Source organism: Urocitellus parryii, chromosome 3, assembly GCF_045843805.1.
Source record: "Urocitellus parryii isolate mUroPar1 chromosome 3, mUroPar1.hap1, whole genome shotgun sequence".
NCBI classification, from domain to species: domain Eukaryota; kingdom Metazoa; phylum Chordata; class Mammalia; order Rodentia; family Sciuridae; genus Urocitellus; species Urocitellus parryii.
Window position 1 is genome coordinate 183,880,982 of NC_135533.1, and position 27,543 is coordinate 183,908,524.

A 27,543-nucleotide genomic window follows, 5' to 3' on the forward strand; every position below is an offset into this window, starting at 1 on the left:
ATTAACTCAAAATTCCTGATTACAGGTGCCTCTGGAGAAGACAGAGGGGGAAATGGGGCTGAGAGTCCACAAGAGATGTCGGATTCATCAGTGCTGTTCTGGTTTTCATCTGAAGACAAATGAATCATAAAGTTTTTATGACTGTGAAGTGAAGCGTGAACTGGTTTATGTAATATTATTCTTTGTTCTCCACTGTTTTTTAAAAATTTTTAAACTAGGTTCCAAACAAATAATACGGGGATGTCTGGGGAAGGAGGTGCAACTAATGATACCAGTGGCGGTTCTACAAACTGTCAGAGTGCTATGGTGGGGCTAGCCAGTTTTGCAGAGCTAGTTTCACAAAATGCTTACAAAGCATTCTGAGAATTACTCATTACAAAAATCCAAAGACAATGACAACAACTGAGTATACTGGCCTCATGGAAAATTGAAAGAAGTTGAGGAAAGGTACAAGATACAGAAATTAAGACAAGCGTTGGTAGATTTCCATCATTTTGTATTTGATAAAACGAATCATTCCTATGATCTTAATTAATTTACTGGTAGATTCTAAGTTCCTGCAAATGCAAAGAAAACAATCTTTCCCAATTAAGATCTTGAACTTGCAATCCTCCCTCTTGCCTTAGCCTCCAGAGTAGCTGGGATTACAGGTGTGAGCCACTGCATGCAGCAAGGTCCTGTTTTGAAGGAGACACAACTACTAGTTAGGCTCAGTCAGCTGCCTCCACATAGCAATTATGGACAAAGCATTGTCACATTATCCCTTTTTTTTCATAATAAGCTGAAAAATGCAGACTTTATACTAAATCTACTAATTTTTAAATAGTTAAATCATAAAGGAAAAAGAGGAACCCAGTGAAACAAACCAAGATGAGCATTCTGCAGGGAGTAATGGTCAGAGGGCTCTCAGCATGTCTGCCTACTTTTTGCTTTTTTTTTTTTCACAGCCTGTGTGAAGTGCAAGGCTGGCATGCCAGGCACCCCACTTATGTTGTCCCTCCCAACCCAGGGGTCCTACTGAGCAAATAGTCACACAACGAATGGGAAACCTAGGCCAGCTACCCGATATTATCAGCACAGCCTTTAACCATACAAATAGCAGAGCAAACTTTCAAAACACATTGGTAAAGCGAAAAAGAACCAAGATGAACAATGAGATAAGATCCAGAAGAAAACAGGTAACTCAAAAGAGATGTATAGAAAAGTTCTAATTAGTCAGAGAGAGAGAGATAGAGATAGATAGATTACAATTATCAAGCAAACTCAAGTTGACAGGAAGGAAACCATACTTAAGAGGTGGATGTACTTGATACACATTAACATGTATTTTTGTTTCAAAATTTATAAACAGGAAATTTAAATAGAAAACAAAAATGGCAAATGAATACAAAAATACTTTAATCTCACCAGTAAACAAGGAAATGTAAATTTAAACTAGATATTTTTCACCCTTCAGAATGGCAAAAATAGCATTGCTATTTTAGAAATCTAATGCTATATAAACAAATCACGCCAACACATATTTTAAAAAATCATTTATTTCCTCTCATGGTTTCTGCATATATTAGGAAATCAGTAGGGGTCTAGCTGGGCAGTTCAGTATTGGGATGTCTCATTCTCACAATTTGCAATCTTTGAAGGCTTGACTTGGCTGGAGGGTCCATTTCAACAGCTGGCAAGTTGGAAGCCGATCTGGTTCCTCTCCACAGACCTTGACTGTCCTGGTGGCATGGCAACTGGCTTCCTGAAGAATGAGCAAAGAGAGCCAAAGCCCAGCCTCAGAAATACCAGTCACTTTCACCACACACACAGACCAGCTCTATGGTGTGGAAAGGACACCAAAGGCATGAAAGTTTGGAGGTGAGGACCACCAGCTAGCTATCGAAATTCCAATTTAGCTTTGGCTCAAATGGGAGGAAATGAGCCCCCCCCCATATACACCTATTACTGGGTGTGTAAATTATTGTACCTCATTTAAATGGTAATCTGACATTTAGGATTAAGATTTAAAAAGCACATGTCTTTACATATATCCTATGTGAAGGAAATATGTGTAAGGATGTTCAGTGCACTAGTACTTACAATAACAAGGGAGGGAAAACGTTATATATCTATAAATTAAAGAAATAGATAAATTATGAAATTTAAAAGTAGCAGATTCATGAATGGCAATGGGAAGATTTCTGACACATAATTAAGAAAACCAGCAGAGGGGCTGGGGGACCTAATTCAGTGGTAGAGCCCTTGCCTATAATATGCTGGGTACTAGAGGTTCCACTCTCAGAACCACTAAAAATATAAAACATATAAAAAATATAAAATGCAGAAAAGGATGCACATTTATTCACAGAAATAGAAATAAACCAAACACATGAAAACTGATTTGTGTATACACATATGAATATGAAAATCCACAGGAAACTTTTGCAAGGACACATAAAAAATTTGGCAGTTACTTCAGAAAACAGTGTAGTATGAGGAGAGGAAGCAGCACTTTTACATTATGACTGTCTTGACTGAACTTTTAACAAAAATGGCTTTAATAATGTAAACATTTTAAATTGGTTAACAAGGTTTGCATGACAACCTGAGATGTCCTCTTATAGAAAAGATGTTTGTGATGGTTAGACTTTATGATTTGTATTTTAGTTTTTCAGGCTTAATTATGGATTTTTCAGTTGATGCTATGATTTCATTGATCTCAGAGTGTGTCAGAAAATTAAGAGAGCAAGGTCTCAACTTCCAAGTCTGTTTTTACTTGCAGTGTAACAAAAAGGAAAGGGATGTCAGATACGCAGGCACTCAAATATCTGGCTCCCCTTTAGCCTCTCCATTTCTCATTTGTACAACAGGGATATGGAACACTACTATTTTCCAATATCACTATGACCAAATAGGACACCGAAACTCACTGGCTCTCATTAGAAACTCAAAAAGTGTGGGGCTGGGGTTATGGCTAGCACTTGCCTAGCATGTGTGAGGCACTGGGTTCGATCCTTAGCACCACATAGTAAACAAATAAACAAAAAATAAATGAATGAATAAATAAAGGTACTGTAGCCATCTATAACTAAAAGGAAAAAAAAAGTAGCCACAATGTTTGGGCTAATTCTAAACCTCTTATTAGAAATAAAACACTGTTTTAATCAAAATAAAGAATGTCACTGTAACAGTGCAGGAAAAAAACATCATGATGAACTGGTTTACTATTACTGTGCCCCCAAGAATATTAAGGAAGGCAGGCTTGGATCAGAGTTATTAGTTTGTGAGTTTATTTGCTTGGACTATTAAGTATAAACAATTTATATTGTCAAATTAACTTTAGAAAAGCTTAGCTATACAAGGAAAATCTTTGTTTCTAGTAGTTAAGTTTAATGCTTTCTCAAGCTGAACATACCTATTAAAGCTTTTATATTCCTGAAACACCTACTAAAACAGCAATCCACACACAAGTCCATGATTCTATAACCCTGCAACTTGATAGAAGTAAAGATATGTAAGTAAATCTTGACTACATCACTATTCACTAAATTTTTTACTTGGTCATTAACTTCTCTGGGCTTGAGTTTTTCTGTGAAAAATGAGAAATTTGGGTTAAATAATCTCTAACAACCTATCCTACCACAAAAATACATGATGATAAAGTATTCTCTAGCTCTCCCTTAATCAGAGGTAATTCTTTTCCTTATAAATTGACCAAAGAATCAGAAATATATCTTGTTCACCCTGTGAATGTGATTTCTGGCAAGAATTAGAAAAGAAAGAAGGATGGATGGAAGGAAGGAAGAAAGGAAAGGAAAGAAGGAAGACCCCAAAACACACTGCAATAGAAAGCAGACTGGAATTTCTCATGATGTGATCTGACCCAAAACCAGGGCAAAAATCTGTCTTAAACATGAATGACAGCAGTGAAAAGTCAATCAATCAATCATAAGTATAATAAAAAACTTGGTGTAGTTATTCATGCAGTGCTCTAGCATTCGTTCTTTATTTTTTATTTTTTATTTTTTTTTTTAAAGAGAGAGTGAGAGAGGAGAGAGAGAAAGAATTTTTAATATTTATTTTTTAGTTCTCGGCGGACACAACATCTTTGTTGGTATGTGGTGCTGAGGATCGAACCTGGGTCGCACGCATACCAGGCGAGCGCGCTACCGCTTGAGCCACATCCCCAGCCCAGCATTCGTTCTTTAGCTACAACAGACTAGGTGCTTTTAAGTTAGAAGATTCTAAATGATTACTATATATAGTATAGCCTATAATGAGTACTGGTTTATCAAGGGCTCTATATTCTCAAATGTATTTGGTACAAATTAACAGTTCCAAGTTTACTATGATTTAACCTCACACACTATTGAGAATTGTTCTATCTTATATTACTGTATTATTTCCAAACTCTTCTGTATAGTATCTATTAACATGCCTGGTATATGGTACACACCTGTAATCTTAGCTACTTGGGAGGCGCAGGCAGCCTGAGCAATTTAGTAAGACCCTGTCTCAAAAAAAAAAAAAAAACATACTCTTAAGAGTTGAAACTACCATGGAATATATTTAAGGAAAGTGGGGAGCGGGGGCCTTTGGGTGAAGCTTAGTGACAGGATACTTGCCTAGTATGTGCAAGGCTCTAGGTTCAAACCCCAGCACTACCTCCCATACAAACCCTCCAAAATAAGTAACCATCTTTTTTCCTTGACAGTTCAATTCTGTGGAAACACAGGACATTGGAATGCCAATCATTTTTTTCTGCTTAAAGTCACAGTAAAAATTAGAATGTATTCTTTTCCAAGATATATTCAGATAAGTTCCAACAATTTACTACCATCTTTATAAAAATGCTTGTAGATCTCTGTGTTTTCTTATGAAGGTTAAGAGGATGGTCAATAGGATCATCAAAATACTCACTGTGTTAATATCAGACACTGCAAGGCAGGTGTCAAGTCTCTCCAGTTTTAAGTGCTTGGCCACTATAGGCTGCTATGATTAACTCAAGAGTCTGAGAGTTCCAGAAAACTTTCTAACATTCAAGACTCAATAACTTCATTTGCATAAACTGCTTCTTTTGAAATGTAACATTTTTAGCAAATAAGTGATTTTCCATAGAGCTTGGCTAAAATTAAAAGGCAAATATTAAGCCTCTTGTTTCAGGATCTTATTATGTATTTTATAATAACATCATGCTCTACTGAGGTTGCATAGGATGAAAAATCTCTGAGCACTGCCTTTTCCTGCATGAAGAGTTGAGAACTTACTTTACTGAACATCACAAAAGAATGTGGAGGCCTGGGACTGTGTCTTTTTCACTACTGCTTCCTCCACAGTACTATCACAATGTTTTGTACATTGTACTTAATTAATGTTCATTTAATTGGAGAGGCATATGGAACATCTAGAAAAAACTTCATATAGTATATAAGTACTGTAAAATAGAGTTACAAAGTTTCAAAGTCAAGATTATTTTATTCAATGAGGTAGATAAAAATACAACTCAAAGGTAAAGCATTTAAGTGTCCACATATTATGGAATTTACAATGTTTATTTGATTCATGCTGCCAATGTTAAATGCTCTCATAGTTCATGTCTATTAAGTGTCTTCCAAGGTTTGGCATACATAGTAAAGATTTATATTTGGCCAAAGTAACTACTAAAAAGATGTAAGGTAAAATAATTCACTTTATTTCTTAAATGCCTACATATTTACAATCATAAAAATTTTCATGCATTATATAACTTATGACATACTGTACTTTCACATTTGTTAAAAATTAAGAACCTTAGGAAAATCTAATTCAAACCACTTATAAAGAAATTAATGGCTCATCAGAAAATGTTAAATTACTTTTAGCCCAAGATTTTATCACAATCATGAACAGTATATAATCATGAATACCATCATTTTACTTTTAAAACTATACTTACATTATTTAGATTAAAATCTTATATGGGGGCACAAGATGTTATGCCAAATTATAATCACGTATGGAAGGGAGTTTTTAATTCAAGATTTCATTATGGTCCACAGTATAAAGATATATTTTAACAAGGGTTACATGATGTAGAGCCAGCAAAAGAAATATGCTAGCAGAGGGTAGTAAATTGCCAATTAAGCATGCACTGAATCAACAGACTACTTTAGGCCATGGTAAGTTCTTGATTATTGCCAGCTTTTCTATAATATTCAGGTTCTCAAAGGTCAGTGAATTTTATAATTATCTCCAAACAATTTTCTTCATGGTCATTTAAGCTTTGTCTAAACAGCTGGGTATGTTGCCAAGCAACATCACCATCTCCTCTGCTTAATTCTGCTTCCAAAATAACTCCAGTGGCACCAGAAAAATCATGATAGGAGCGAAGACTTTTATCTGTTGGAGGGGGAAAAAAAATTAACACTTTGCTTTTGGTATTTTTACAGACATAAAGAAATAGAAGAAATAGTTTTAGAATGCATTTTCTATAGGGTGACTTGTAGGCTAAAATCAACCCTTAAAAAAAACAAATGCATATTATTCTCTATGGGGGAAATGCATCCTTTGAAGCAAAGAAATAGTTTTTCTTCTTGCATTTATGCTCAACCACAAAAAACATCAGCCTTTCTGATACTGATTTTGATTTAAAAACAGGTTTTTATTTTAAAAAAAACCATTTTTGCCTCAAAAGTATGAATAACTTTCAGTATGAAAAAGTCAGAGCTACAAATACAAGCAGTCTTAGAGTGGTAAATAAACACTTCATAATTAATTTTCCAGTCAAATGCTTACTTACCGCCTGTCAAGTCTACTTGAGCTGTATCAGACTGCAATTTCCACTTTATTATTCCAGTCTGGAAAGTTTGACTACTTGTTCTAATAGAAATGGTATCCACTTTTAGGCCAACTGACCCACATTCAAACTTCCAGGAAACATAAGCAGAAGATGATCCTTCCTTTCGGGCTAAATACACCTATAAGGTAGGGAGGGGAGAAAAGGAATTCTCAGAAATGATCAAATAGTGTAGAAAACAGTGGAAAGTCTTTTATTGCCACAAGGCACAATGTACAGTTATTTAAAAACGAATTTTCCCCCACTGAAACTATTTTTCCTGATAACATTTTTTTCCCACTTTATTACAGCTTTTTTTATAGCATCTTTTGGTCTGGAATAGTTAACTGAATGCAGTTGCCCTATAAGTGCAGCTCTAAAGCCCACATAATAATAAAATTTTGGTAAATCATTGTCTTTTAAATTAAGAAGTTAAATTAAGCTATTTAAAATAAACTTTATGATGAATACCGCTTTTAAAAGGAAGGATTATTTTAAATGTAATTATTCCTTAATTTATCTTCTAAGACTAGACACCACATAAACTTTTCTAGAGTGAGACAGGCCAGTCTCTAAATTGAGATACCTTACCATTGCTAACTACTATTTCAACAGGTAACACACCCACTTCTCCAGTGAGCTCTCTGTTCTTTCATCAATATCCCTTCACCATTTTATTTTTGATTCTGGGGATTGAACACAGGGGCCTTTATCACTAAGTTATATCTTCGGCCCTTCTTATTTTTTAAGACAGTGTCTTGCTAAATTGCTATGGCCTAAGTTCCTGAGGTTGTCCTATGATCCTTCTGCCTTAGCCTCTGAGTTGCTAGGACTATAGACATGTACCACTGGGCTTGGCTACTCCTTACCACATTAAAGGTTCACAATTTAAGGCATCCAAGTCTATGGGATGCTTCCAGCTAATTCCATCTCATAATTTCATCTATACTCCTTTATTTATCCATTACGTCTACCTTCCCACAAAAATCTATGTACTTCTTCAAAATGTCTCAAAAACAACAACAAAAAAACCTTTCCTACTTACACTATATTAAAATTTTATTCATCTTACTACAACTACCTATACTGATCAATGCTAAGTGCTCTGATAAAATAAATGTTTTAAAAATGTCGTTGTCTTCATGTTATCCGTCTGGTCTAGAATACCCAGCAAGTACCTGGTTCTGCCTGAAGACCAAACTATTAGCTTTCAAATTTCTCCATAATTTCATCTCACCTTGAAATGCCAGTACTTCCTTACCTCAATATAACTACTACATGTGTTTTTTAAAATTTTTTTTAGATGTTGATGAACCTTTATTTTATTCATTTATTTATATATGGTGCTGAGACTCAAAACTCAGTGCCTCATGACATGCTAGGCAAGTGTTCTACCACTGAGCCACAACCCCAGCCCTACCTGTGTTTTTGTCTGGTTTAATTTAACCAATTTTTAGGCTCTCTGGAGGCACAAGTTTTGTATATATAGCATAGGAAATATTAAATATTAATTATTAAAAATTTGAATGTAATTTGTTTATTTTCACAGTATACATTCAAATTAAACTCCATTCTTTTAGAGACACCTAACCCACACTCTCTTTAGCTCTAAGGCAAACATGTTTGAAAGTACCATTATAAAATACACTTGCTATGGAAATATTTTACTATATATTCTAGTCTTTACTCATCAGGTTAAAAAAAAAATCACTACTAGCATTCTAGTTTCTATTTGGCAACCTATATCTGTTTTCTACCAGGTTAATTTAATTCGAAAGTTTTTAGTATCAGTAAGTTAGAGATTATATAACTGAACAATCACTCTCCAAGGAAAATGGTCTTGAACTTCTTAGACTACACAAGTGTATAGCCAACTGTTATTGTTGATAAACCTGATGTATGGACTGTCGACTGCTCCCCTAACATTCAGAGCCACCACTATAACACTCTGTCATGCTGACATGTTCCTACTATATGTTCCTCTTACAGCTGTATGTAAGGAGAATGTGAGGCTCAGTACTACATGAGTGCTCCTTTAGAGTTGCTGGTTTCACCAACCCTAAACTTCTGGCTATCTGTCTAGGGACTATCAATGGCTTTATTACTCTTTCAAGGAACTGGCTACTAGAGGAGGTTATTTGGAAAAGATGAGCCAAACAAAGGAGTTCCTGAAAGAAAGAGTTGGATGAAACCAGAAGATTTGGGGCAAGTAATCCTAAGGCAGAAATAGCTAAACTCAAATTTATGTCTCAATATGTAATTTTAGGTCTTGTGTATCTTCACAGCTCAGTAGTTTATGAATGTCCCCCCAAAAGTATGGATATGTGATAGTTTGAAATCAGGTCAACTTCAGATTTCTAGCTTACTCCAAGAATTGCCTTAATTATACCATATGGGTCTACGTCAGAACTGTGTTTATAACTGTAATTGAAAGGTTGTGATAGGTAGCTCCTGAACACACCTAAAATAAATGCTTGTTTGAGGACTTAAATTATGTCCCAAAGGCTTTAGCTTTTAAGATCTTAAAAAGTTAAAGGATGCAATGGAGTTTATGATTGAATTCTTAAGTGTTTAAATATACAAATATACTGTGAGCAAATGAAGAGATCTTTTATGCTAGAAAATGAGGTAAGACTGAAAATCCATCTTTTTTTTAAACATAATACATTCTGTCTATAGCATTTTAACCAACTGAAAGAAACTATGTAGAGGTGATGGTAGGAAGTGATGAAGAAGATACTCAGTTTGGTAATTTAAAATAGGCCAAAATAATAGGATTTATATAAAAACCTCCAATTATGGTCTTGTCCGTATATGATAAATATCAATAAAACCAGGGACTATAACTTATTTTAGAGGGAAAAATATTAATCTTGCCTAGAGGGGAACAAATCATTTCTTATAATTGTTGATTGATCCTAACTTCCTATCTGATAGACAAGTTTTTGCCTTATTAATTTTTTAAATTCACAGGTTTAATTTACTGTGTACAGTTCTACATGCTCAGTTTGCAATCTGCGGATCTACTTAGGAGTTAAGTGTTGCTATCTTACTTTAAGAGTGTTAGTAAAATCAGAAGTTATGGAGTTTGTCCCTTCTAGACGGAATTCTATATATCACCCAACCCCATCACCAGTGACCCACCCTTGCCCCTCTTTGGCATCTGTAAGTTATGCATACGTGACTTGTAGGTGAGAACAAGACCAGTATATCTGTGATATAAGGTCTAAATCATACTACTCACAATGTATAACAGAATTTGTCCTTTGGATTGTGGCTGTAATCACCATTTTAGGGACTGAGAACAATTTGCATATAGCTTCTTTATGTATTTTGTGTGGAATACAGAAGACCTTTGCTTAAAGATTTTCCGATTACTACATTATCAGGCTGCTATGATTTCCTGGAGGTTTAGTTTTTAGTGCGCTGTTTGAAGCCATTCTTCAGTACTCTCTTAAAATTATTCTGCTTAGGTTGCTAAGATTCACTCTAATTAAGTTCACTATACAGCAGGCACCCTGCAGTCAGTCATTCCTACAAGACATCCAGCAGAGCAGCTGTACTTCAAGGGATTTTAATTCAATGCTGGTAAACTGGTATTGCTCATGAATCTTATTTTTGGTTTTTCCATTTTATCACTGAAATTAAACATGAATCCACTTTTCAGTTCCCACTATAATTACATCTATTATGTATTTCTGATTTGCTCCATTTATAGTTTCTGGAATTACTTCTCTGGAACACCAGTGTGATCATGTCTCCCCCCTGTCTAAACCTTTCCATAGTTTCCTACTACATAATTGTCAACTAATCAAATCCCTAGGACCTGGCAACTGTTTACTGCTCTAATCTCATTTCCCACTATTCTCCTTCATATTCCCTACTACCTACTTTTTCCAATGTATCAGATGTTTCTTACCTCGGTGCTTTTGTACATACTATTTCTCATGTCCCCAAACCTTCCTTCTACATTCTATACTCATACTGAGAAATTCTCTTTCTCCTCTTGTAAAAGCAATTCAAACATAATTCCTGCTCCAAGGACTTCTCTGACTCAGGAATTCAATAGCTTTTCCTTTTGTTTTTCCTAAGCATCGTATGCAGATTCATATTCTTCTAGCACTTACTCCATAAATCTCAACAGTTGGTCCCCATGTCTTTCATTAGTCAATGTACACCTTGAGACTTGCTTCTTCTAGTCATTCCTCCCTGCATGCCAAGCACAATGTTTGACAGGTGCATGTTTGCTGAACGACTAAATTAATGAATTCTTGACATAATGCCATGCACCCAAAAGTGCTAAATGATGTTAGTGAAAAAGAGAGTGATAAAACTCCTCAAAAGTCAAAAGTATCTAAGATCAACCAAGGGATGATGAATAATATTGGCTATCTATAGTCCACATACATTCATTCCTTCTTACAATCAAAATCTTTACTAATCTTTTATTAGGGATGAGGATTATAGTTGATACATAGTACAAAAGTAACAAGGTAGTAAATGACAAGTAAGGTCTTTGCTTGAGAAATATTTAGTGGAAAAAGAGACAAATAGTCTATTCTTACATGTATCTGTTGAATAAATATCATGAAGGAGAGGTTCATGGTACAATGAATCTATAAAGGGTGAAATGGATTCAGTTAGCTGGGACTGGAATGAAGTTTAAATGAGGTTCTAAGGATAGGAGTCAATTAGTCATTTAAAAAGGGAAGTAAAGGAGGTTCTGTGGAGAAGATGGACAGTACAGTTGCAACGCACAGAGGAATGGGTAGCATAAAGCAAGGCAAGGTCACAGAAGGGAGCTAGTCTCCAAAAGAGACCTGTAGATGTTTCTTATCCTAAGAGTACTCAGTAACAATTTAGGTTTTAAAAACATTTCTCTAGTCACAGAATGAAGCACATCATTGAAAGGACCAAGGCAGATGAAGGAGACTGGTTAGGAAGTTATTAACATCCTAACCTAATTTATTAAGGTACTATCACTTGCCTCCCCCCAAAAATATGAAAGGACCAAGGCAGATGAAGGAGACTGGTTAGGAAGTTATTAACATCCTAACCTAATTTATTAAGGTACTATTATCACTTGCCTCCCCCCCAAAAATATACTGGTCTCCTTGATTTAGTTAGTGTTCTATATCCCTTTCAATTCAGGTATCACTGAACAGTACACTCGCCAAGTAGAAAATTTAGCAACTTCATATGACTCTGGGAAAATACCTCTTTGAGAGGGTTAAAAATCTGTTCTAAAAATCCAAGAGTAGGCTACAAGAGATCTGTCATGATATGAGGTTGGAGATTACTGAGGAAAGATGTAGAGCTAGACAATTCCTAACTGCACACATGCTAGTAAAGAACTACCAATTTTTAAATGGAATATACAAGTTTGATGATGTCTGTTACTTCTGGGTTGTCACTCTTCATGAGATTCTAGTATTTTTATTCACTGATATGAAGTACTGTAAGTGGAAATGAATTCATTCAAGTTTTAAGAAATGATGCCTTGTATGAAAGTATTATCAAGGCATTAGCTTTTTTCAAATAAGGGTCTGTTTTCCACTTAATGGCCTTTGCATCTCATTTATATCATCTAACTCTTTTTTAATATAATATTCTCTCTCTGGCCACAGTGTTCTATTTAGAGATCTCAAAACATGCTATGTACTTCATGCTTTTTTCCTGCTGTTTCCTTGCTTAACAAACACCTACTCATCCTTCAGCATCCAGCTCAAACGTTGCCTGCTCTGTGTAGCTTTGCGCCCAACTCCCATAGCCAGAGCTAATTGCTCCACCTTTGTGTTTCCATAGTAATGTGCTGATTATTCTTATTATAGCACTCTGCATGGTGGTGAAGAGGGATGCTTACGTTCCAGTTTCCCCTGTTAGAGTGTGAGGGCAGGAACTGTATCTTCATCTTATTATTCATGTGACTAAGAATAATGCCTGGCACAAATAATATTTACATACTCAGTAAATATTTGATTTGGACAAATAAATATATAAGACAGAAAAGAAATATGCCTCAGGGCCCCCCTGTTTATCAGAACATCATATCTTCTGCAACACAACATTATTTTCTCCACTATTACTTTCCTTGTTAACATGGTTGGTTAAAAAGAAATGCATGATTGTTGTTCAGTTAGCAACACAGTGATTTGCAGTATATAATACTTCTACCCTGGCTTTCTGATTAGGAGATTTTTAGGCTAAAGATAGTCTTCCAAAAGATGTTAATTCTCTCATTAACTATATAAACTACAGATATACACACCTGGAAATTTTAAAATTTTTACGTACTTCTTTAGCAAAAGAAGAAAATCCCCAAATTTGGAATTTTAATAATCCTGTTATTCTTACTTTAGTATAAAAAGTTCCTTACTTTTATTAAAATATAATGTGATTTAAACTGGATATTTATATGTTAAGTACCACATAAGTTTTATAACAAAATCTTATGATTGGGGGAAAAAAGAAAGTAGGAACCTTATTTCTGTATCTTTTGTATCTGATTAATGCCTACTACAGTGACAGCATACAGTAATATTCATAAACACCAGCAGCCCGTCATCTGTGACTCACTTTTTAAATTTACTCAATACATCTTACAAATGAATAATTTCCCTCCTGTTTAAATATCTTAGCAAGTTAACTTTAAAAGCTCCTCATAAGTTAATTGGCTCCTATGAAAATTTATCAATAATATGCTCAGATCTATTAGGGTCACTTGAGTAGCTCAGAGTTTGTTTATGGAATGCTTCTAAGGTGTAGGGATATTTAAAGGCAAAGCCTCTTGTTACTGATAATGAGATAATAATGTGCAATCTAATATTATAAGAACTACTATGGTCTGAGCCCCCTTTTATTCAATTTTTTTAAGACACAGAGAAAAAAATAACCAATACTGTTGCTTACTCATTCTCATTTTTACGTAATGAAAGTTTGTTAGATGTAGCTTCCTGGACATTTGGACTAAATCTACTACAATTCCTAATGTAACATACATCTGTGAAGGAATCAAACAGCAATACACTTTATGTATTCAAGCAAGACAATCACATGAACTGATGACTGTTTCCCATGAAAGAAATTTAGCCTCTTTGATGAAAATGGATATTTTCTTGATATAAATGCAAGAATTCCTAGTGTACTTTTGATTACACATTAGAAACAGGACTTTGTTTCTTAAGTTAAAGAAGTACTAAAAACAATTTTGACATATCAGTTTTACCATTATACACAACTAAAAAATGAAGTCAATCTATATTTAAACAATGACAAAAGTTTTAAATAATTTCATGTATTAAGTTACCATGTTCCAGTCTGTTTCAACTTTTCTGAATATGGATTCCATTTTCCACACACCATTCTCCCATCCAGAAATGGTTTGATTGTTATTTGAAACTCGAACATAATGATCTTTCACAATATTGTAACAAAGGTGGAGTTGTTTAGAAATCTTCTCACTTTCAGAGGGAATGAACAGGGCTTCCTTTCTCTTAAAAAGAAAGCAGAATTAGTTTTTCAACATTAGAGGAGCTACTGTCTAGAAATAAGAGATTTCTTCAACTTGAAAAGGAAAAAAAAATTTGTGCCAATGGAAAATTCAAATTGGTTAAATTATATAGGTTAAATATGAGTATGACTGCTGATATAACAACAAACATTACTAGAGAAAAAACAATGAGCTCTGCCTTAATTTTTATGATTTGTGATCTAAATTCATTCATTATTCTCCCTTTCCACCTCCAGAACTACCATCTATTACTTGGATCACTCCAAAAATCTCTGAAAACTGACTTCTAGCTTTCAACTCTTAACTCTTCTATCCATGTTGAAAGTGATGAAAGTGATTTTTTAAAAAATTATAAACTGGGTTATGTCTCTATTGCTTAACTCACTTCACTGATTTCATGCAGTCGTTAAACTCTAAGCTCACCACCAAGACTTATCCATGTGTTCTATCCCTGTCCACCTGTCCAACTTCTCCAGTGAAATCTCATGTTACTCTTCCTTGTTTCTAGGCTCCCATCACATTACTCTACCTTCAGTTCCTCAAAAAGGTCTGGCTGTTCTTACCTCAGAGCCTTGGCACATGTAGCTTCCTGTCTAGGCTGATATTCTTTCTCATTCTTTAGGTCTCAACCTAAAGCTACTTCATCAGTTTCCGCTCCTGATACTCTAAGGTAGGAGAATGTCTGAGAAGTAAGGCTTAAAGTAGTCTTTTTCTTTTTTAAAATATTTTATTTTTTAGTTATAGGTGGGAAAAATATCTTTATTTTATTATTTTATTTTTATGTGGTGCTGAGGATCGAACCCAGTGCCTCACGCATGCTAGGCATGTGCTCTACCACTGAGCCCCAGCCTCAGCCCTAAAGTAGTCTTCTTAATGTGTGAAATTACTATAAAAGTTCAAGTTTTACCTTAAAATTACTGGCAATTTGTGTTCTATTCCAAAATAAATCCATGTTTGAATAATTTAAAATAACCCCTGCTTCCTGAAACCACTGAGTTACTCTAACATTTCAAAGACAAACAGCATTCTGGGTCAGATATTCTTTGTATCAAGGTCTGTCCTGTGCAGGGCAGGTTGCTAAACATCCTAGGCGTCTATTCACTAGTTGCCAGTGACAGACATCTCCCTCAAATTGTGACAACTAAAGTGTCTTTAGATAATGCTAAAGGGTTCCCAGAAAACAAAATCATCCATTGTTGAGATAATCTATGTCAAAATCTTGCTATAATGTTTACTAACTGACCAGGAAAGGAGGCAAGATTTTTTTTTTTTTTTAATTCTGGGCACTAGGTATTAAAAAAACAGAAAAACATCAAATGTACACAAAACCTGAGCACAATGTAAAAGATCTTAAACACAAGTAGAGAGATATATATCTATTAAACTCTCTATATATATCAACATCACTGTCAGAATTTGAAAACAGTAACATTAAATGTATGAAAGAAAAGAAAACTCTCTAGTAGAACCTAAATATTGCTGCCATAAAGGTAAACAGGTAATTTATTATTTGGGGGAATTTATTTTATAATTATGATTTAGTTAGTATACTACATACAAGTCACAATGAGCATGTAACAACACTTTCCAATTTTTTCTTCTTTTCTTTTGCAGTGCTGTAGATTGAACCCAGGACCTCAAGCATGCAGGGAAGAGCTCTGTCACTGAGCCATATCCCCAGACCCTCTTCTCATCTTTATAAAATACATTTCAGGGTGCTGATACAAACCAAATGAAAATAAAATTTAGAAGGACTATCTACTATTTTATAAATTATAATAATCACTAAAGGCAAAAAAAAATGTATATAACTGAACATAGCTGCATACGGGTACACAACTACTCAAAGCATTGTGGGGTAAAAGTAACACACTTCATAAAATGTTTTTAATCTAAGATTAAACCTTTGCTTCCTGGAAATTTTTCCAAATGATTCTAAGATTTAGTTCCTAAAATGGTTTAGGATTAATATTTTTCTATGCCCTTATAAAACATTTGTTTCTAAAGGGGAAAACATTATTATTATTTTAATCCATGGCACTAAGATGGCTCCTCAGCAATTGAGAAATTCTAAAAACTTTCAAAAGGGAAAACAATCTGGATATATGACACAATTTATATTTTTAAAATTTAATCAACTTAATGTGCCTTTCAAGAAAAAGCACACAGATCCACTAAAAAAAAAAAAAAAGAAAAGAAAAAGAAATGGAGACCCAAATAATATCCATGTTTTAAAGTGAACACAGCTGTGAATTAAATTAGCTCTTTTTAAGTGGCTTCATTTAGATTTATACTTGTAACTTGCACTGCATCAGCAGTAAATCTGAATTATTTGTCGAGTTTAGTTTTGTAATTCTAGGGCTGAACCAATACTTCTAACTGCCTGCTACAGATGATGGGACAAATTAAAAAGCAGACATTAAAAAAAAGCAAACATAAAATTTATTGGGGATGATCACTCCTTTTGGACGTATTCCTTCATTAAAAGAATTGTAACAATAGCAAATTTAGAGAAAGTGAACATAAAACTTTAATTTGTTTAGAATTGTTTATCTTAACATGTGACGGGTTATTTTCCTTTCATATTTTTCATTATGTAGCTTCCTAGATATTTATATTAAATACTCTCCAGTGATTTAACTTCCTATGGCAAGAGATAACCCATTGTACTTTCTTAATGTTCATTACAGAATCTAGCACATTGTCTTTCACCTGGTGTATGACTATAGAACCTAACCAATTAAATTTCCATTGTTAATTATTTAATTTTTCAAGATTAATCAAATGATAATCCAAAAGTTTGATAATTCAAGTCATTACAGCAACAATAATTTTTTGCTAATACCAGATATATTCAAACATGTATTAAGAAACATACACTTTCATTATCTGAATTACCCAAATTCTATATTTTCCCCACTGTGCTTTATAAAGCTTTCTTAGGGGAGAAACAAAAAGTAAAACAGGATTCCTTTAAATGCACTACAATATTATTTTAAAAGATTTGAATGGGCATGTCACAAAAGATATCAAGAAATGTTAAGAATCAGCATGCATTTTCATTAATCATCACCAAAATACAAATTAAAACTGCAATGGTACTATATACCATAACTGCTAAACTGAATAAGGTAAACAATACTAAGTGTCAGTAAAGATGTGGAAAAAATCTTTCATACTGCTAGTACTTACTAGTTTACATTCAAGTGGCACAACCACTTTGGAAAAATTGGTTAGCAGTATGAACTAAGTATAAGTGTTCACACTAATACTCTATTACCTAGCAGTTCCATTCCTGGTATATATCCAGCAGAAATGCATAAATGTACTCAATGAAAACACTTATATAAATGTTGGCAGCAAAACAATTTTTAACATCCAAGTCCCAAGTCCAAATGCCCATTAGCAGTGAAACAGATAAATTAAAACACACAATGGAATATTATATAGCAATGAGAACGAATACTGTATCACTGTAACATGTATGAATCTTACAGAACAACATAATATTGTGTGGAAAAAGCTATATAGAAAGAGTACATACTACAAGATTCCATTTATATAAAGCACAATAACAGGCAAAACTAAAATATGATGTTACAAGCCAGGATGACAATTACTTTTAGGGGGGGAAGTGACTGGGAAAGAATTCATCCTTACTTCTAGGGTTCTGGTATTCTACTACCTATTCTGGTTAGTGGTTACATGGATGCTAAATTTGTGAAGTAGCATAATACAGTTTTTTCTGTATGTTCTTTAGTATAAGTTGTCCTACACTAAAAACATTAAAAAGGTAAACAATACAAAAATTCCGTTTTAAAATGCTTTGCTTTTTATGTGATTATACAATTAGTGGTTTTTGTCAAATGTTGCATTTCTAAATAATTACTTTGCAAAGTTAACTGAAAGATCATTACCAATCTATTTTGTCTGTAAGCACACTACAGGAAGCAGGAAAGTAAAAAGATTATTATTTTAGAAAAAATTAAATACCTCTAGACCCATTTCGCCTCGTGCTACTCTCCAAGCCACTGACCCAGATATTCTTCCACCAAGTTCTCCAGGTTTAGGAGTTTTGGGAGATATAAACTCAACAAGCTCCACAATAATCCTGTGGAGAAGTTCTTTTCTTCTGTTTTCTGATAAAGATAGTTGCCTCTGTAATTAATGTTTAAAAAACAAAGTTAAGATTAGGGAAATGTAGAAGTCCATCTCCAAGCAAGAATATACTTAAAATATTTGCATTTTAAGAGGTCTTGAAAAATGTAACCAATGTTATTTCCATACATATAGTATTTGGAAAATAAAAAGGAAACTGGAAAACTTAATTTTATAAATTTTATGTTGAGAAATCATTTAACACCTACTTCTAACTCACCACAACCTCTGTTAGTTTAGATTTAAAATGGAGGTAGCACCTTCTGCTTCTGGCTGTGATGGATTAGCTTATGTTATACCAACTGTCTTTTGAAGAAATGCTAGGGAAACACACTGACACTTACATATAAAACACCTGTTTGGATGCAACAGAAAGCTACCAAGGCAGCCAGAACCTGAGAACTCAAGATCCCAAGGGAAAAAATGAATTGAGGTTCATTCAGCCTGGAAGTGAAGTACAAAATGGGGACATAAGTGCTGAAGACCAAAGCAAAATTCTCAGCAAAATCAAAGTGCAATGAAGAAAATAAATTGGTGTTCAGAGTCTTCTGAGACAAGGGGCTCTAAAAAATACTCCAAGTTTTCAGGGTAGGATCTCTAAAGGACTACAGAGAATTAAGAGCAAATGGAAAGAGAATTCTTAGAAGATCAAATTAAAATGGACCGAAACTTAACTGTGAAGGCCAATCAATGAATGGATTAAGGTTATCTGCCCTATTCTAGTTGCTAGCCAGAGCAAATTTATTTATTTTTAAATTATGAAAAAAAAAAAACAAAATTTAAAATTTCAACACTACCAAAGAGATGATAGTTCTTCCTCTCCTCAGAAACAGTCATAGTGATTTCCTGGCCTTATTTCAGAAACTTTCGTACATGAATGTATTTATATGTATATACATACATAAATAAACGTTAAGTATATATTATTATAAAGGCATGCTGCTTTCATAAACAATATACTTTTATGTCAAGTATGACAAATATTAAAATTGTTTCACTGACCTTCACAATTCAATCTAAAAATATAAAACCCATATTTTCAGTGAGTCTTCAAAATTTTCAATGAACAAAAAGACATTTAACATATTAAAATATTCATACTTGCAAAATAATGCTATAATTTTAAACATTTCAGTGGGTTAAAATATGGTTATTCTTGATTACATAAAAAATTTATAATGTTCTTTCAAAAAATGACAAATAACCATCACATACCTGCTTATTAATTCCATTAATAGTTTCTCGAAGTAATTCTTCTTTAATCTCAGTTCTTCTGGAGATCACCTCCTCATGTTTACAAGAATATCTCCAAGTGACATCAACTACCTGAAATAAATTATAGACTATAAATATTTTAAAAGATTATAATCATCTATTTTCATTTGATAAACATTTAGGATGCATGATTCTTAAATACAATTTTTAAAATATTATCCTTTAAGATTTAAAAACCCATGAAGGAAAGTGAAGAAAAATTTTTTTTTTCTGCACATGTGTACTTCCAAGAAGTACAGGTTTATTCCAACATTAAAAGATGAAATTTTCAGAATATTAGCCAGGATTTATGTACAAAGCTGATTCCACAATACTAAACAAATTTTCATTTTTATCATATCGAATTTATATTACGAATCAACTGATTTTTGACAAATGTGAAATGACAATTCAATGCAAAAAGAAGTCTTTTAACAAATGATATTACAATAATTCACTATTTGCATACTGAAAATGAATATCAACCTATACCTTGGACCATATGCAAAAATTAATTCAAAATGGATCACACACTAAATGCAAAACTATAAATATAAAATTTTTAAAAGAAAATGAGAGAAAATCATGACCTTGAGCTAGCTAGGCAAAAATTTCTTAGCCACATCAAAAAGGCAAAATCTATAGGTAGATTGGACTTCATTGATTTCTTCTCATTTCCTTCTTCAAAAGAACATGAAAAGTTACAGACAGAAAAACCTTTGTGAAACACATCTGATAAAGGACTTATTTAAGAATATATGACAAACTCTCAAAACACAATAGTAAGATCTCATTAATGGAAAACAAACAAGCAAAGGGGACATACAGATGGCAAATAAATACATAAAAAGATGTTAAATAATATTTGTCATTAGAAAAGTATAAGCATAATAATATATTGCTACATGTATCTGCTAAAAGGACTAAAATTAAAAGGTTAAACCATACTAAAAATTAGCAAGGATGTGGAAAACTGGGAATTCTCACATACTGCTGGTAAGCATGTAAAATGGTGTAATCACTTTGGAAAACAGTCAGCAGTTTTCTAAAAAGTTATATGTATACCTACCATGATTCAGTCATTCCACTCCCAGGCATTAAGCAAAGAGAAAAGTACATGTCCATAAAAAGACTTGTATACATAAGTGTTCTCAGCAGCATAATTTAAAATACCAAAAACTCGAAATTGCCCAAATATCTATCTATAGGTAAATGGATAAACAAATTATGGTGCATCTACACAGTGGAATATTGATTGTAATAATGATTTTTATGGGTGAATACAAATGACAAAAATGTACTAAATTATACACTTTAAATATATGCAGCTGATTATATGATATTAAACTGTCAATATATATATATTTTTCTTGACAAATAATTTTCTCACATGCCCTACCTCATCTTTAGAAAATGCTATGACATAGGAAAGCTTCTTGCCCCATCCTATTTCATAAAGGAGTGGTTTGTCACAGACATCTTCACATGCATCACAGTGCAGCCACCGCTGCTGAGAAGGAGAAAAGACTTCTGTCCAAACATGGTCTACTCAAGTGAGACAAGAGAACAAAAATAAGGAAATAAAATGAAATTTATAAAATCAGAACAACTTCCAGTAACTATATTCAAACTCCTACAAATTATGTAATGAAAATTAATATTCTAAATTTTAGTTATGAATGAGCATACTTGGGTTAATTTCTCTTTCTCTTTAAAATCCTTGAAAACATTGCTGAAATATTCCCATACGGTTTTAGTTTTAATTAAAAATGTGTGTTGTAACTCTAAAGAAGAAAAATGTATTAAACAATAGCATCAAAAACATCCGGCTTAGCTGGGTGCAGTAATGTACGCCTAAAATCCCAGTGACTTGGGAGGCTGATGCAGGATGATCACAATTTAAGTCCAGGTTGGGCATCTTAGGAAGACCCTGTCTCAAAATAAAGAGTAAAAAGTACTGGGAACACACAGCTCAGTGGTAGAGCACTCCTCCTGGGTTCAACCCCCAGTACTAAGAAAAAAGAAATTAATACTACTTTTCAATTTGTAGTCTCTCTCTGGACCCTAAGACTCAGAACCAGAAGGTCTAACAGGATCTCCTGATAGTGATGCTCTCTGTATTTGACTGTAAGAGAAGAACCATCAACTGAGGGTTTCACTTGAGTCAAGAAATCAATGGAAACACAAGTAAAACTCTAAACAAAGACGACAAATTTTTAACATGTAGACAATGAATCATTTCTAAACAAAGACAATACAAATACATGGCTTTTCTTATATTATTTTTGTATACTATAATTTATTTACTAAATCATTTATAGTAATCCCTCTGAAAAAGATTTTTATAGCACATTACTATACAGAAATAGCATTATTATAAATGCTATGGTAAAGTTTTAATAAAATAATATTTAGAGTACAAAGTACATGTCCATATAAAAGACTTGTATACATGCTAAGAATATTACAAAAATCTTGTGATTCCTTTAAAAAAAAAACTTATAAGGTTGGTATTGCTGTGATTTTACAAAAGGCAAATGGAAGCTCAGAATAACGAGGCCCGAGAGTAAAAAAATGATGGGCTCAGACTGAAATCCTGAAAAGTGAATCTACAAAACCCTACTTCCACTCTTATACCACAATCTGTACCTGTGTAATCCCAAACATAACGAGCTTCAAATCCTAAAGCTCGACAGCACAGTGTAAAACAATTGGCCCACTCGCCACACCGTCCACATCTTGTTTCCAAAAGTTTCTCGGGATCATTATACCTGGTGTAAAACAACAAGAAAGAAAAACAGCTTTGAGTTATCAAAACCAGGATTTCAAAATAATTTATATTACCTCTATGCTAAACATTAATCATGTTTCTTAATTTCTTATTTTAAAATATTGATTAAAGAGCCTGGAGTATATAAGACACTGTGCTAGAATCTTTGGTGAAAAATGATTTAACAGTGATATTTCCTTTAAGGTGTTTACAATCCTAAGAGAAAGAAGAAATTAACATGAATAATTTTATTATACAGCAGAATGTGATAAAAAACATACAAAAGGTCAGACTTGACATTATGGAAGCGTGGTTGTGGAAGAGAGCTTCTATTTGAACTGGGCTAAGAAAGATAAGATTTGTACATGCAGATTCTCTAGGAAATCTGCTTAAGGTATTAAACATTACTCTAGCAAGTGATATAATTAGCTTGTTGTGTTTAAAAGGTAAATAACTACTCAGTGAGGATAGGATTTCAGCTTAGTTTAACTTAAAAAGGTATTTTTCTTTCTAATGATATTGACTATGATGTTACTCTTCTGAAGTATTTAGTATCTTGTTAATTTGAAAGTATTTTTAATTTTAAAAATTTTAAAAGCATTCTTTTAAAAAATTATAAAAGCATCATAAGAATGGTACTTTCAGGGTTGGGTTGTGGCTCAGTGGTAGAGTGCTTGTCTAGCAATTGGGAGGCCCTGGGTTCGATCCGCAGCACCACATAAAAATGACAACTACAACTAAAAAATAAATATTTAAAAAAATGGTACTTTGAGAACATCAAATTTTGCATATTGTTTTGAGAAGGAGTTTGAGCTGATGCAGCTAAGCAGGTACAAGTACCCGAGCTGAGCAGAGATGTCAGCCATGAGCCTGGGAAGTAAAGGAAACAGTGGCATGAATGGACTGGCTCTGTAATAATAAGTTTATTAAACTGATGCTACATTAAATGGATTTAGAACTTAGGTAATTAAGTAATTGAAATAAAGTATAAATTTACATCAAGGGGTAATAACAGAATTAGAGCATCATATGTCTCCATCTTCTATATACACTACTGCTGCCAAAGTCAAGTGGATCAGATTAAGGGCCCTGTGGCAGAGCTCATGCTTAGCAGGCACAAGGCCCTGGGTTCAGTCCCTAGCACCAAAAAGACAAGACTGGCTTTTAATTAATAGTGTTTAGGGCTGAGGATATAGTTCAGTGGTAGAATGCTTGACTAGCATGCTTGAGGTCCTGAGGTTTAATCCCAGCACTGCAAAAACAAAAGCATTTATTATTCAAGCTCTATAAAGACCAGCTAGCATTGAAACAAGCAAAAAATCAGAAAGAAAAATAACACTTTGCATAAATATCTATGCTAGTCTTTGCCATCCCACACACAGCATTATTAATTTAAATCTAACTGCCTAGAAATAGTTTATGAAGAGGATTCAATTATATACACACACACACACACACACACACACACATACATACATATTACATACAGATATACACACATACACACACGTAACTCTACTAATCTCTATAAAGGGGCTATGCAAATAAATGCTAACTGATGAAATAACACTAATTTTAGATAATTATTGGTTATTAGATTCTGATAACATAGAGCTGGTTCCAAATTAGATACAGAAATGAGCCCCTAAGCTCCCAAAATTCACTACTTCAAAAACATGGTATCTTTTCTTGCCTGATAATACAACCAAATTTTTTAAATAGTATCAATTAAGAAAGTCTGATATAAGAAAATCTGATACATAAAATATATGTACATTTATATATTAAAGGATGGAAAAAGTTAATGCAACAATAAAACTTCCGTAGTTTAAAATTTAGAGCCATAAGGAGTAGCTGAGGTTGGGTGGAAGAAATTTCTAATTAAAACAAAATTTTCTTTGTTAAGAAAATATGATCACAATTTATTATATACTTTTACCTTCCATATTATTATTTGATGATTAAGTACAGCATATATAGCATATTATATTTACCATCACAATGATCAGAATTATTAGTATTGTTATTTGATATCAGTATTAGTTATCTGAAAAGTAAAATTATATATTAAAAGTACAAGATTTACAGGATTAAAAATACTTCTTTCACTAACACTCAAAATTCAAAATCTAGAGCAAGATACAACAAACTTCCTATGAAAGGACAGACGGTAGATATTTTGGACTTTGCAGGTCATATATATGGTCTATCATCAATATTCAATTGTTGCAGCCTGAAAACAGACTATAAGTAAATGAATCAGCATGGCTATGTTCCACTAAAACTTTATTTACAAAACCAGGATGTGGGCTAGATTTAGCCTGCAAGTTAGTTTGCAGACCTCTGTTCCAGAGACATATATTTCTAATAATTAATAAAAAGATTAAAAAGTTCATTTAATAAAAATTCACTTCTAACTATTTTATTAAGAGATTATTCCGATTTTATTTTCTAGGTACCCACCTTGGAAATCGATTGCTGAGCTGGCATGTATCACAGTAATGATCTTCTACGTTCTTTGCACCCCACTTCAGTTCATCATCATTGGGCAATAATGATTTATTTCTAGATCTAGTCTGTCCACCACATTTGCTGCACACAATATTATTCACCCAGTGAAAAAATTCCTCCTTGAACCAGTGCAAAAGCTCCAGCAAAAGAAAATCCTCATCGCTTATATTAGTACCTGAGAAGTTAGAGAGAACCAAGTAAGATCTAAAGCTGAGAAAATCTAAAAATTTTATGTAAACCCCAATTTATTTTTATAGGTAATTATTTACATGTATGAATACACAAGACATGAACAAGAACATGTTATAAAATAACAGCTGTCATCTATAGAAGAATGGGACCAACTGAGAGTTCCTGTATAATATGGAAGTTTTCCATGAGGAATCTATAAATGAGTTAGTTTCATTACAAACAAACTTTTAGAAAAAAAGTACTGCCATCCTCTTCTTCAGTCTAGTCCCTACATTTAGCAGACAGAATGAGCATATTAAAAATGTAAGCCAGGGTCAGGGCATAGCTCAGTGATAAGCACTTGCCTAGCAAGCTCAAGGTTCTGGGTTCCATCTCCAGAACCAGAGTGGGGAGAAAAGCCAGATCACGTCACTCAAAAACCCATAAACTGGTTTTCTTCCACTTCATTCAGAATAAAATTCAAAATTTCTATCCTTGTTTTTCCAGCTCACCTTCTGTAGTAGGCTAAAATACAGACCCTCAAAAGATGTTCACATCCTAATCCCTGGAGCCTATATAGTTACTTTATATGGGGGGAAAACTGCAGATGTAATGAAATTAAGGATCTTCACCACAGATATTATCCTGGAACATATGGATGGACCCTAATGCAACCACATGTATCCTCATAAGGGGAAAGCAGAAGATTTTACACACAGAAGAGAAAGGCAATGTGAAGATGGGGCAGAGAGCTTTCTGAAGATGCTGGCTGTGAATACTGGAGCGATGTAGCCACAAACCAAGGATTACCAGTAGTAACCAGAAGCTAGAAAAGGTAAAGAAAGGATTCTACCTTGTGGAAGGAGCATGGCTCTGCTGACACTGATTTTGCCCTGTGATACCAATTTTTAAACTTCTGGCACCCATAATTATGAGAATAAATTTGTTTTTTAAAATTCATCAAGTTTCTGGTAATCTGTTGTAGTAAGCCATAGGAAATTGATATACTCTCTCATCTGTCTTGCTCATTCTACAGCCACAATGCCCACCCTCCCTTCTTCCCTTGCCATCTCTCAAATGTGCCAAACTCATTCTCACCTCAGTGGGCCCCTTTGTTACTGCTCTCTCTTGGAAAGGGAAATCACTGCTATTCAGAAAGAATTTCCCTGATAATTCTATACCAAACAACATTCTTCCTAGTTACTCACTCTGCTTTCTGTTATCCTGACTTATTTTCCCAGCACTCATTACTACTTGAAATACTTAAGTTGTTGGTTTATTTCCCTTTGGCTATTTCTCCCCATGATAGCAGGTCCTCTGTTTCATTCTCTGCTATGTACCCAACACCTAGAACTGTGCTTGCTACATGAGATGCTCAGTACATATCTGAATGAACAATGTAACAGAAAAGTCTCAAGATATTATTTTGAATTGATATTGTTCCCTAAATAGGTATTATCAAGACAGGAAAAGAAAAGAAAGAAGACAGTATATTTGTATTTCTGGGAAGTATGATTCCCAAAGTCAGGACCACTTGAGAGTCAGTATTACTTGGTTAGGTTAAATAATATTCTTAATAGCAGCTCTGAAAAATGGATCTACAGAATAATCACTCAGGCATCTAAGAGATAATAAGTATTAAAGGGAGGTCTGATTTAGATGATAAATCCTGTGAAGACATTATTTAGAGAATGGAAAGCTTAAAATACACAACCAAGACTTCAAATTTACAAATTTTGTATCTTCAAAGATTCCATATAAATGTAAATGGGTTTCTAGTAACTTCCCAGTAACAAAATTTAACAATTTTAGGACCTAAATTTATCCCCTGAAAACCTATGGTATCAGTGTATAAAGGAAAGAGAAGAGGAGAAAACAGGTAAAAATCCTCAGTAGACATCCTTCAACACACCTTTAAAGCTCAACACTCTGCACACCATGTATTCATATTCAATTCAGCAGGCCAACATAAATTATCACTTCTCCAAAAAGTATTGCCTGTGTCTGAAGCACTTTATCAAGGGAAACATTTATTCTACCAGGCTGATTATCAAACCATGCTTCTGAGCCTTAACTATCGCTAGCAGTGTATAGGGCAATAAGGACTACACTTCTGCTTCAAATAAGAACATTGGTGCTAGTTCATAAATTCAAGTGAGATTTTGTCTGGAAAGGAACAAAAGAATCCACTGCATAAATGAAAGAACATTACCAACCTGGCCAGTGGAGGCTTTGTCATCATCTCAGCCGAATAGTTAAGTGCTAGGGCAGAAACTGCTAGTTGCCATACTATATACATTTGCTACTTCTTTATTTATACAATTCTAATTTTGAGGACAATGTACCAACTAAAAGACTATAGGTCCCAGCCTC

The 27,543-nt window shown here is 33.7% G+C and overlaps 1 protein-coding gene across 2 annotated transcripts in view; it reads right to left on the reverse strand.

The window, feature by feature from the left end:
• Nucleotides 1-5,449: 5,449 nt before the first annotated feature.
• Ngly1 (N-glycanase 1) overlaps nucleotides 5,450-27,543 on the reverse strand; it is a 51,258-nt gene continuing 29,164 nt past the window's right edge. Inside the window, exons 5-12 of one of the 2 annotated variants that reach the window (XM_026406103.2) lie at nucleotides 24,952-25,174; nucleotides 22,368-22,489; nucleotides 21,118-21,263; nucleotides 19,680-19,790; nucleotides 18,300-18,464; nucleotides 14,103-14,288; nucleotides 6,761-6,938; nucleotides 5,450-6,360 (exon numbers count right to left, since the gene is read on the reverse strand). In XM_026406103.2, coding sequence (XP_026261888.1) covers nucleotides 6,185-6,360; nucleotides 6,761-6,938; nucleotides 14,103-14,288; nucleotides 18,300-18,464; nucleotides 19,680-19,790; nucleotides 21,118-21,263; nucleotides 22,368-22,489; nucleotides 24,952-25,174 — 1,307 coding nt within the window. In that variant the 3' untranslated portion in view covers nucleotides 5,450-6,184. The remainder of the gene's footprint in view (nucleotides 6,361-6,760; nucleotides 6,939-14,102; nucleotides 14,289-18,299; nucleotides 18,465-19,679; nucleotides 19,791-21,117; nucleotides 21,264-22,367; nucleotides 22,490-24,951; nucleotides 25,175-27,543) is intronic. The other variant, XM_026406111.2, reaches the window with a different exon arrangement.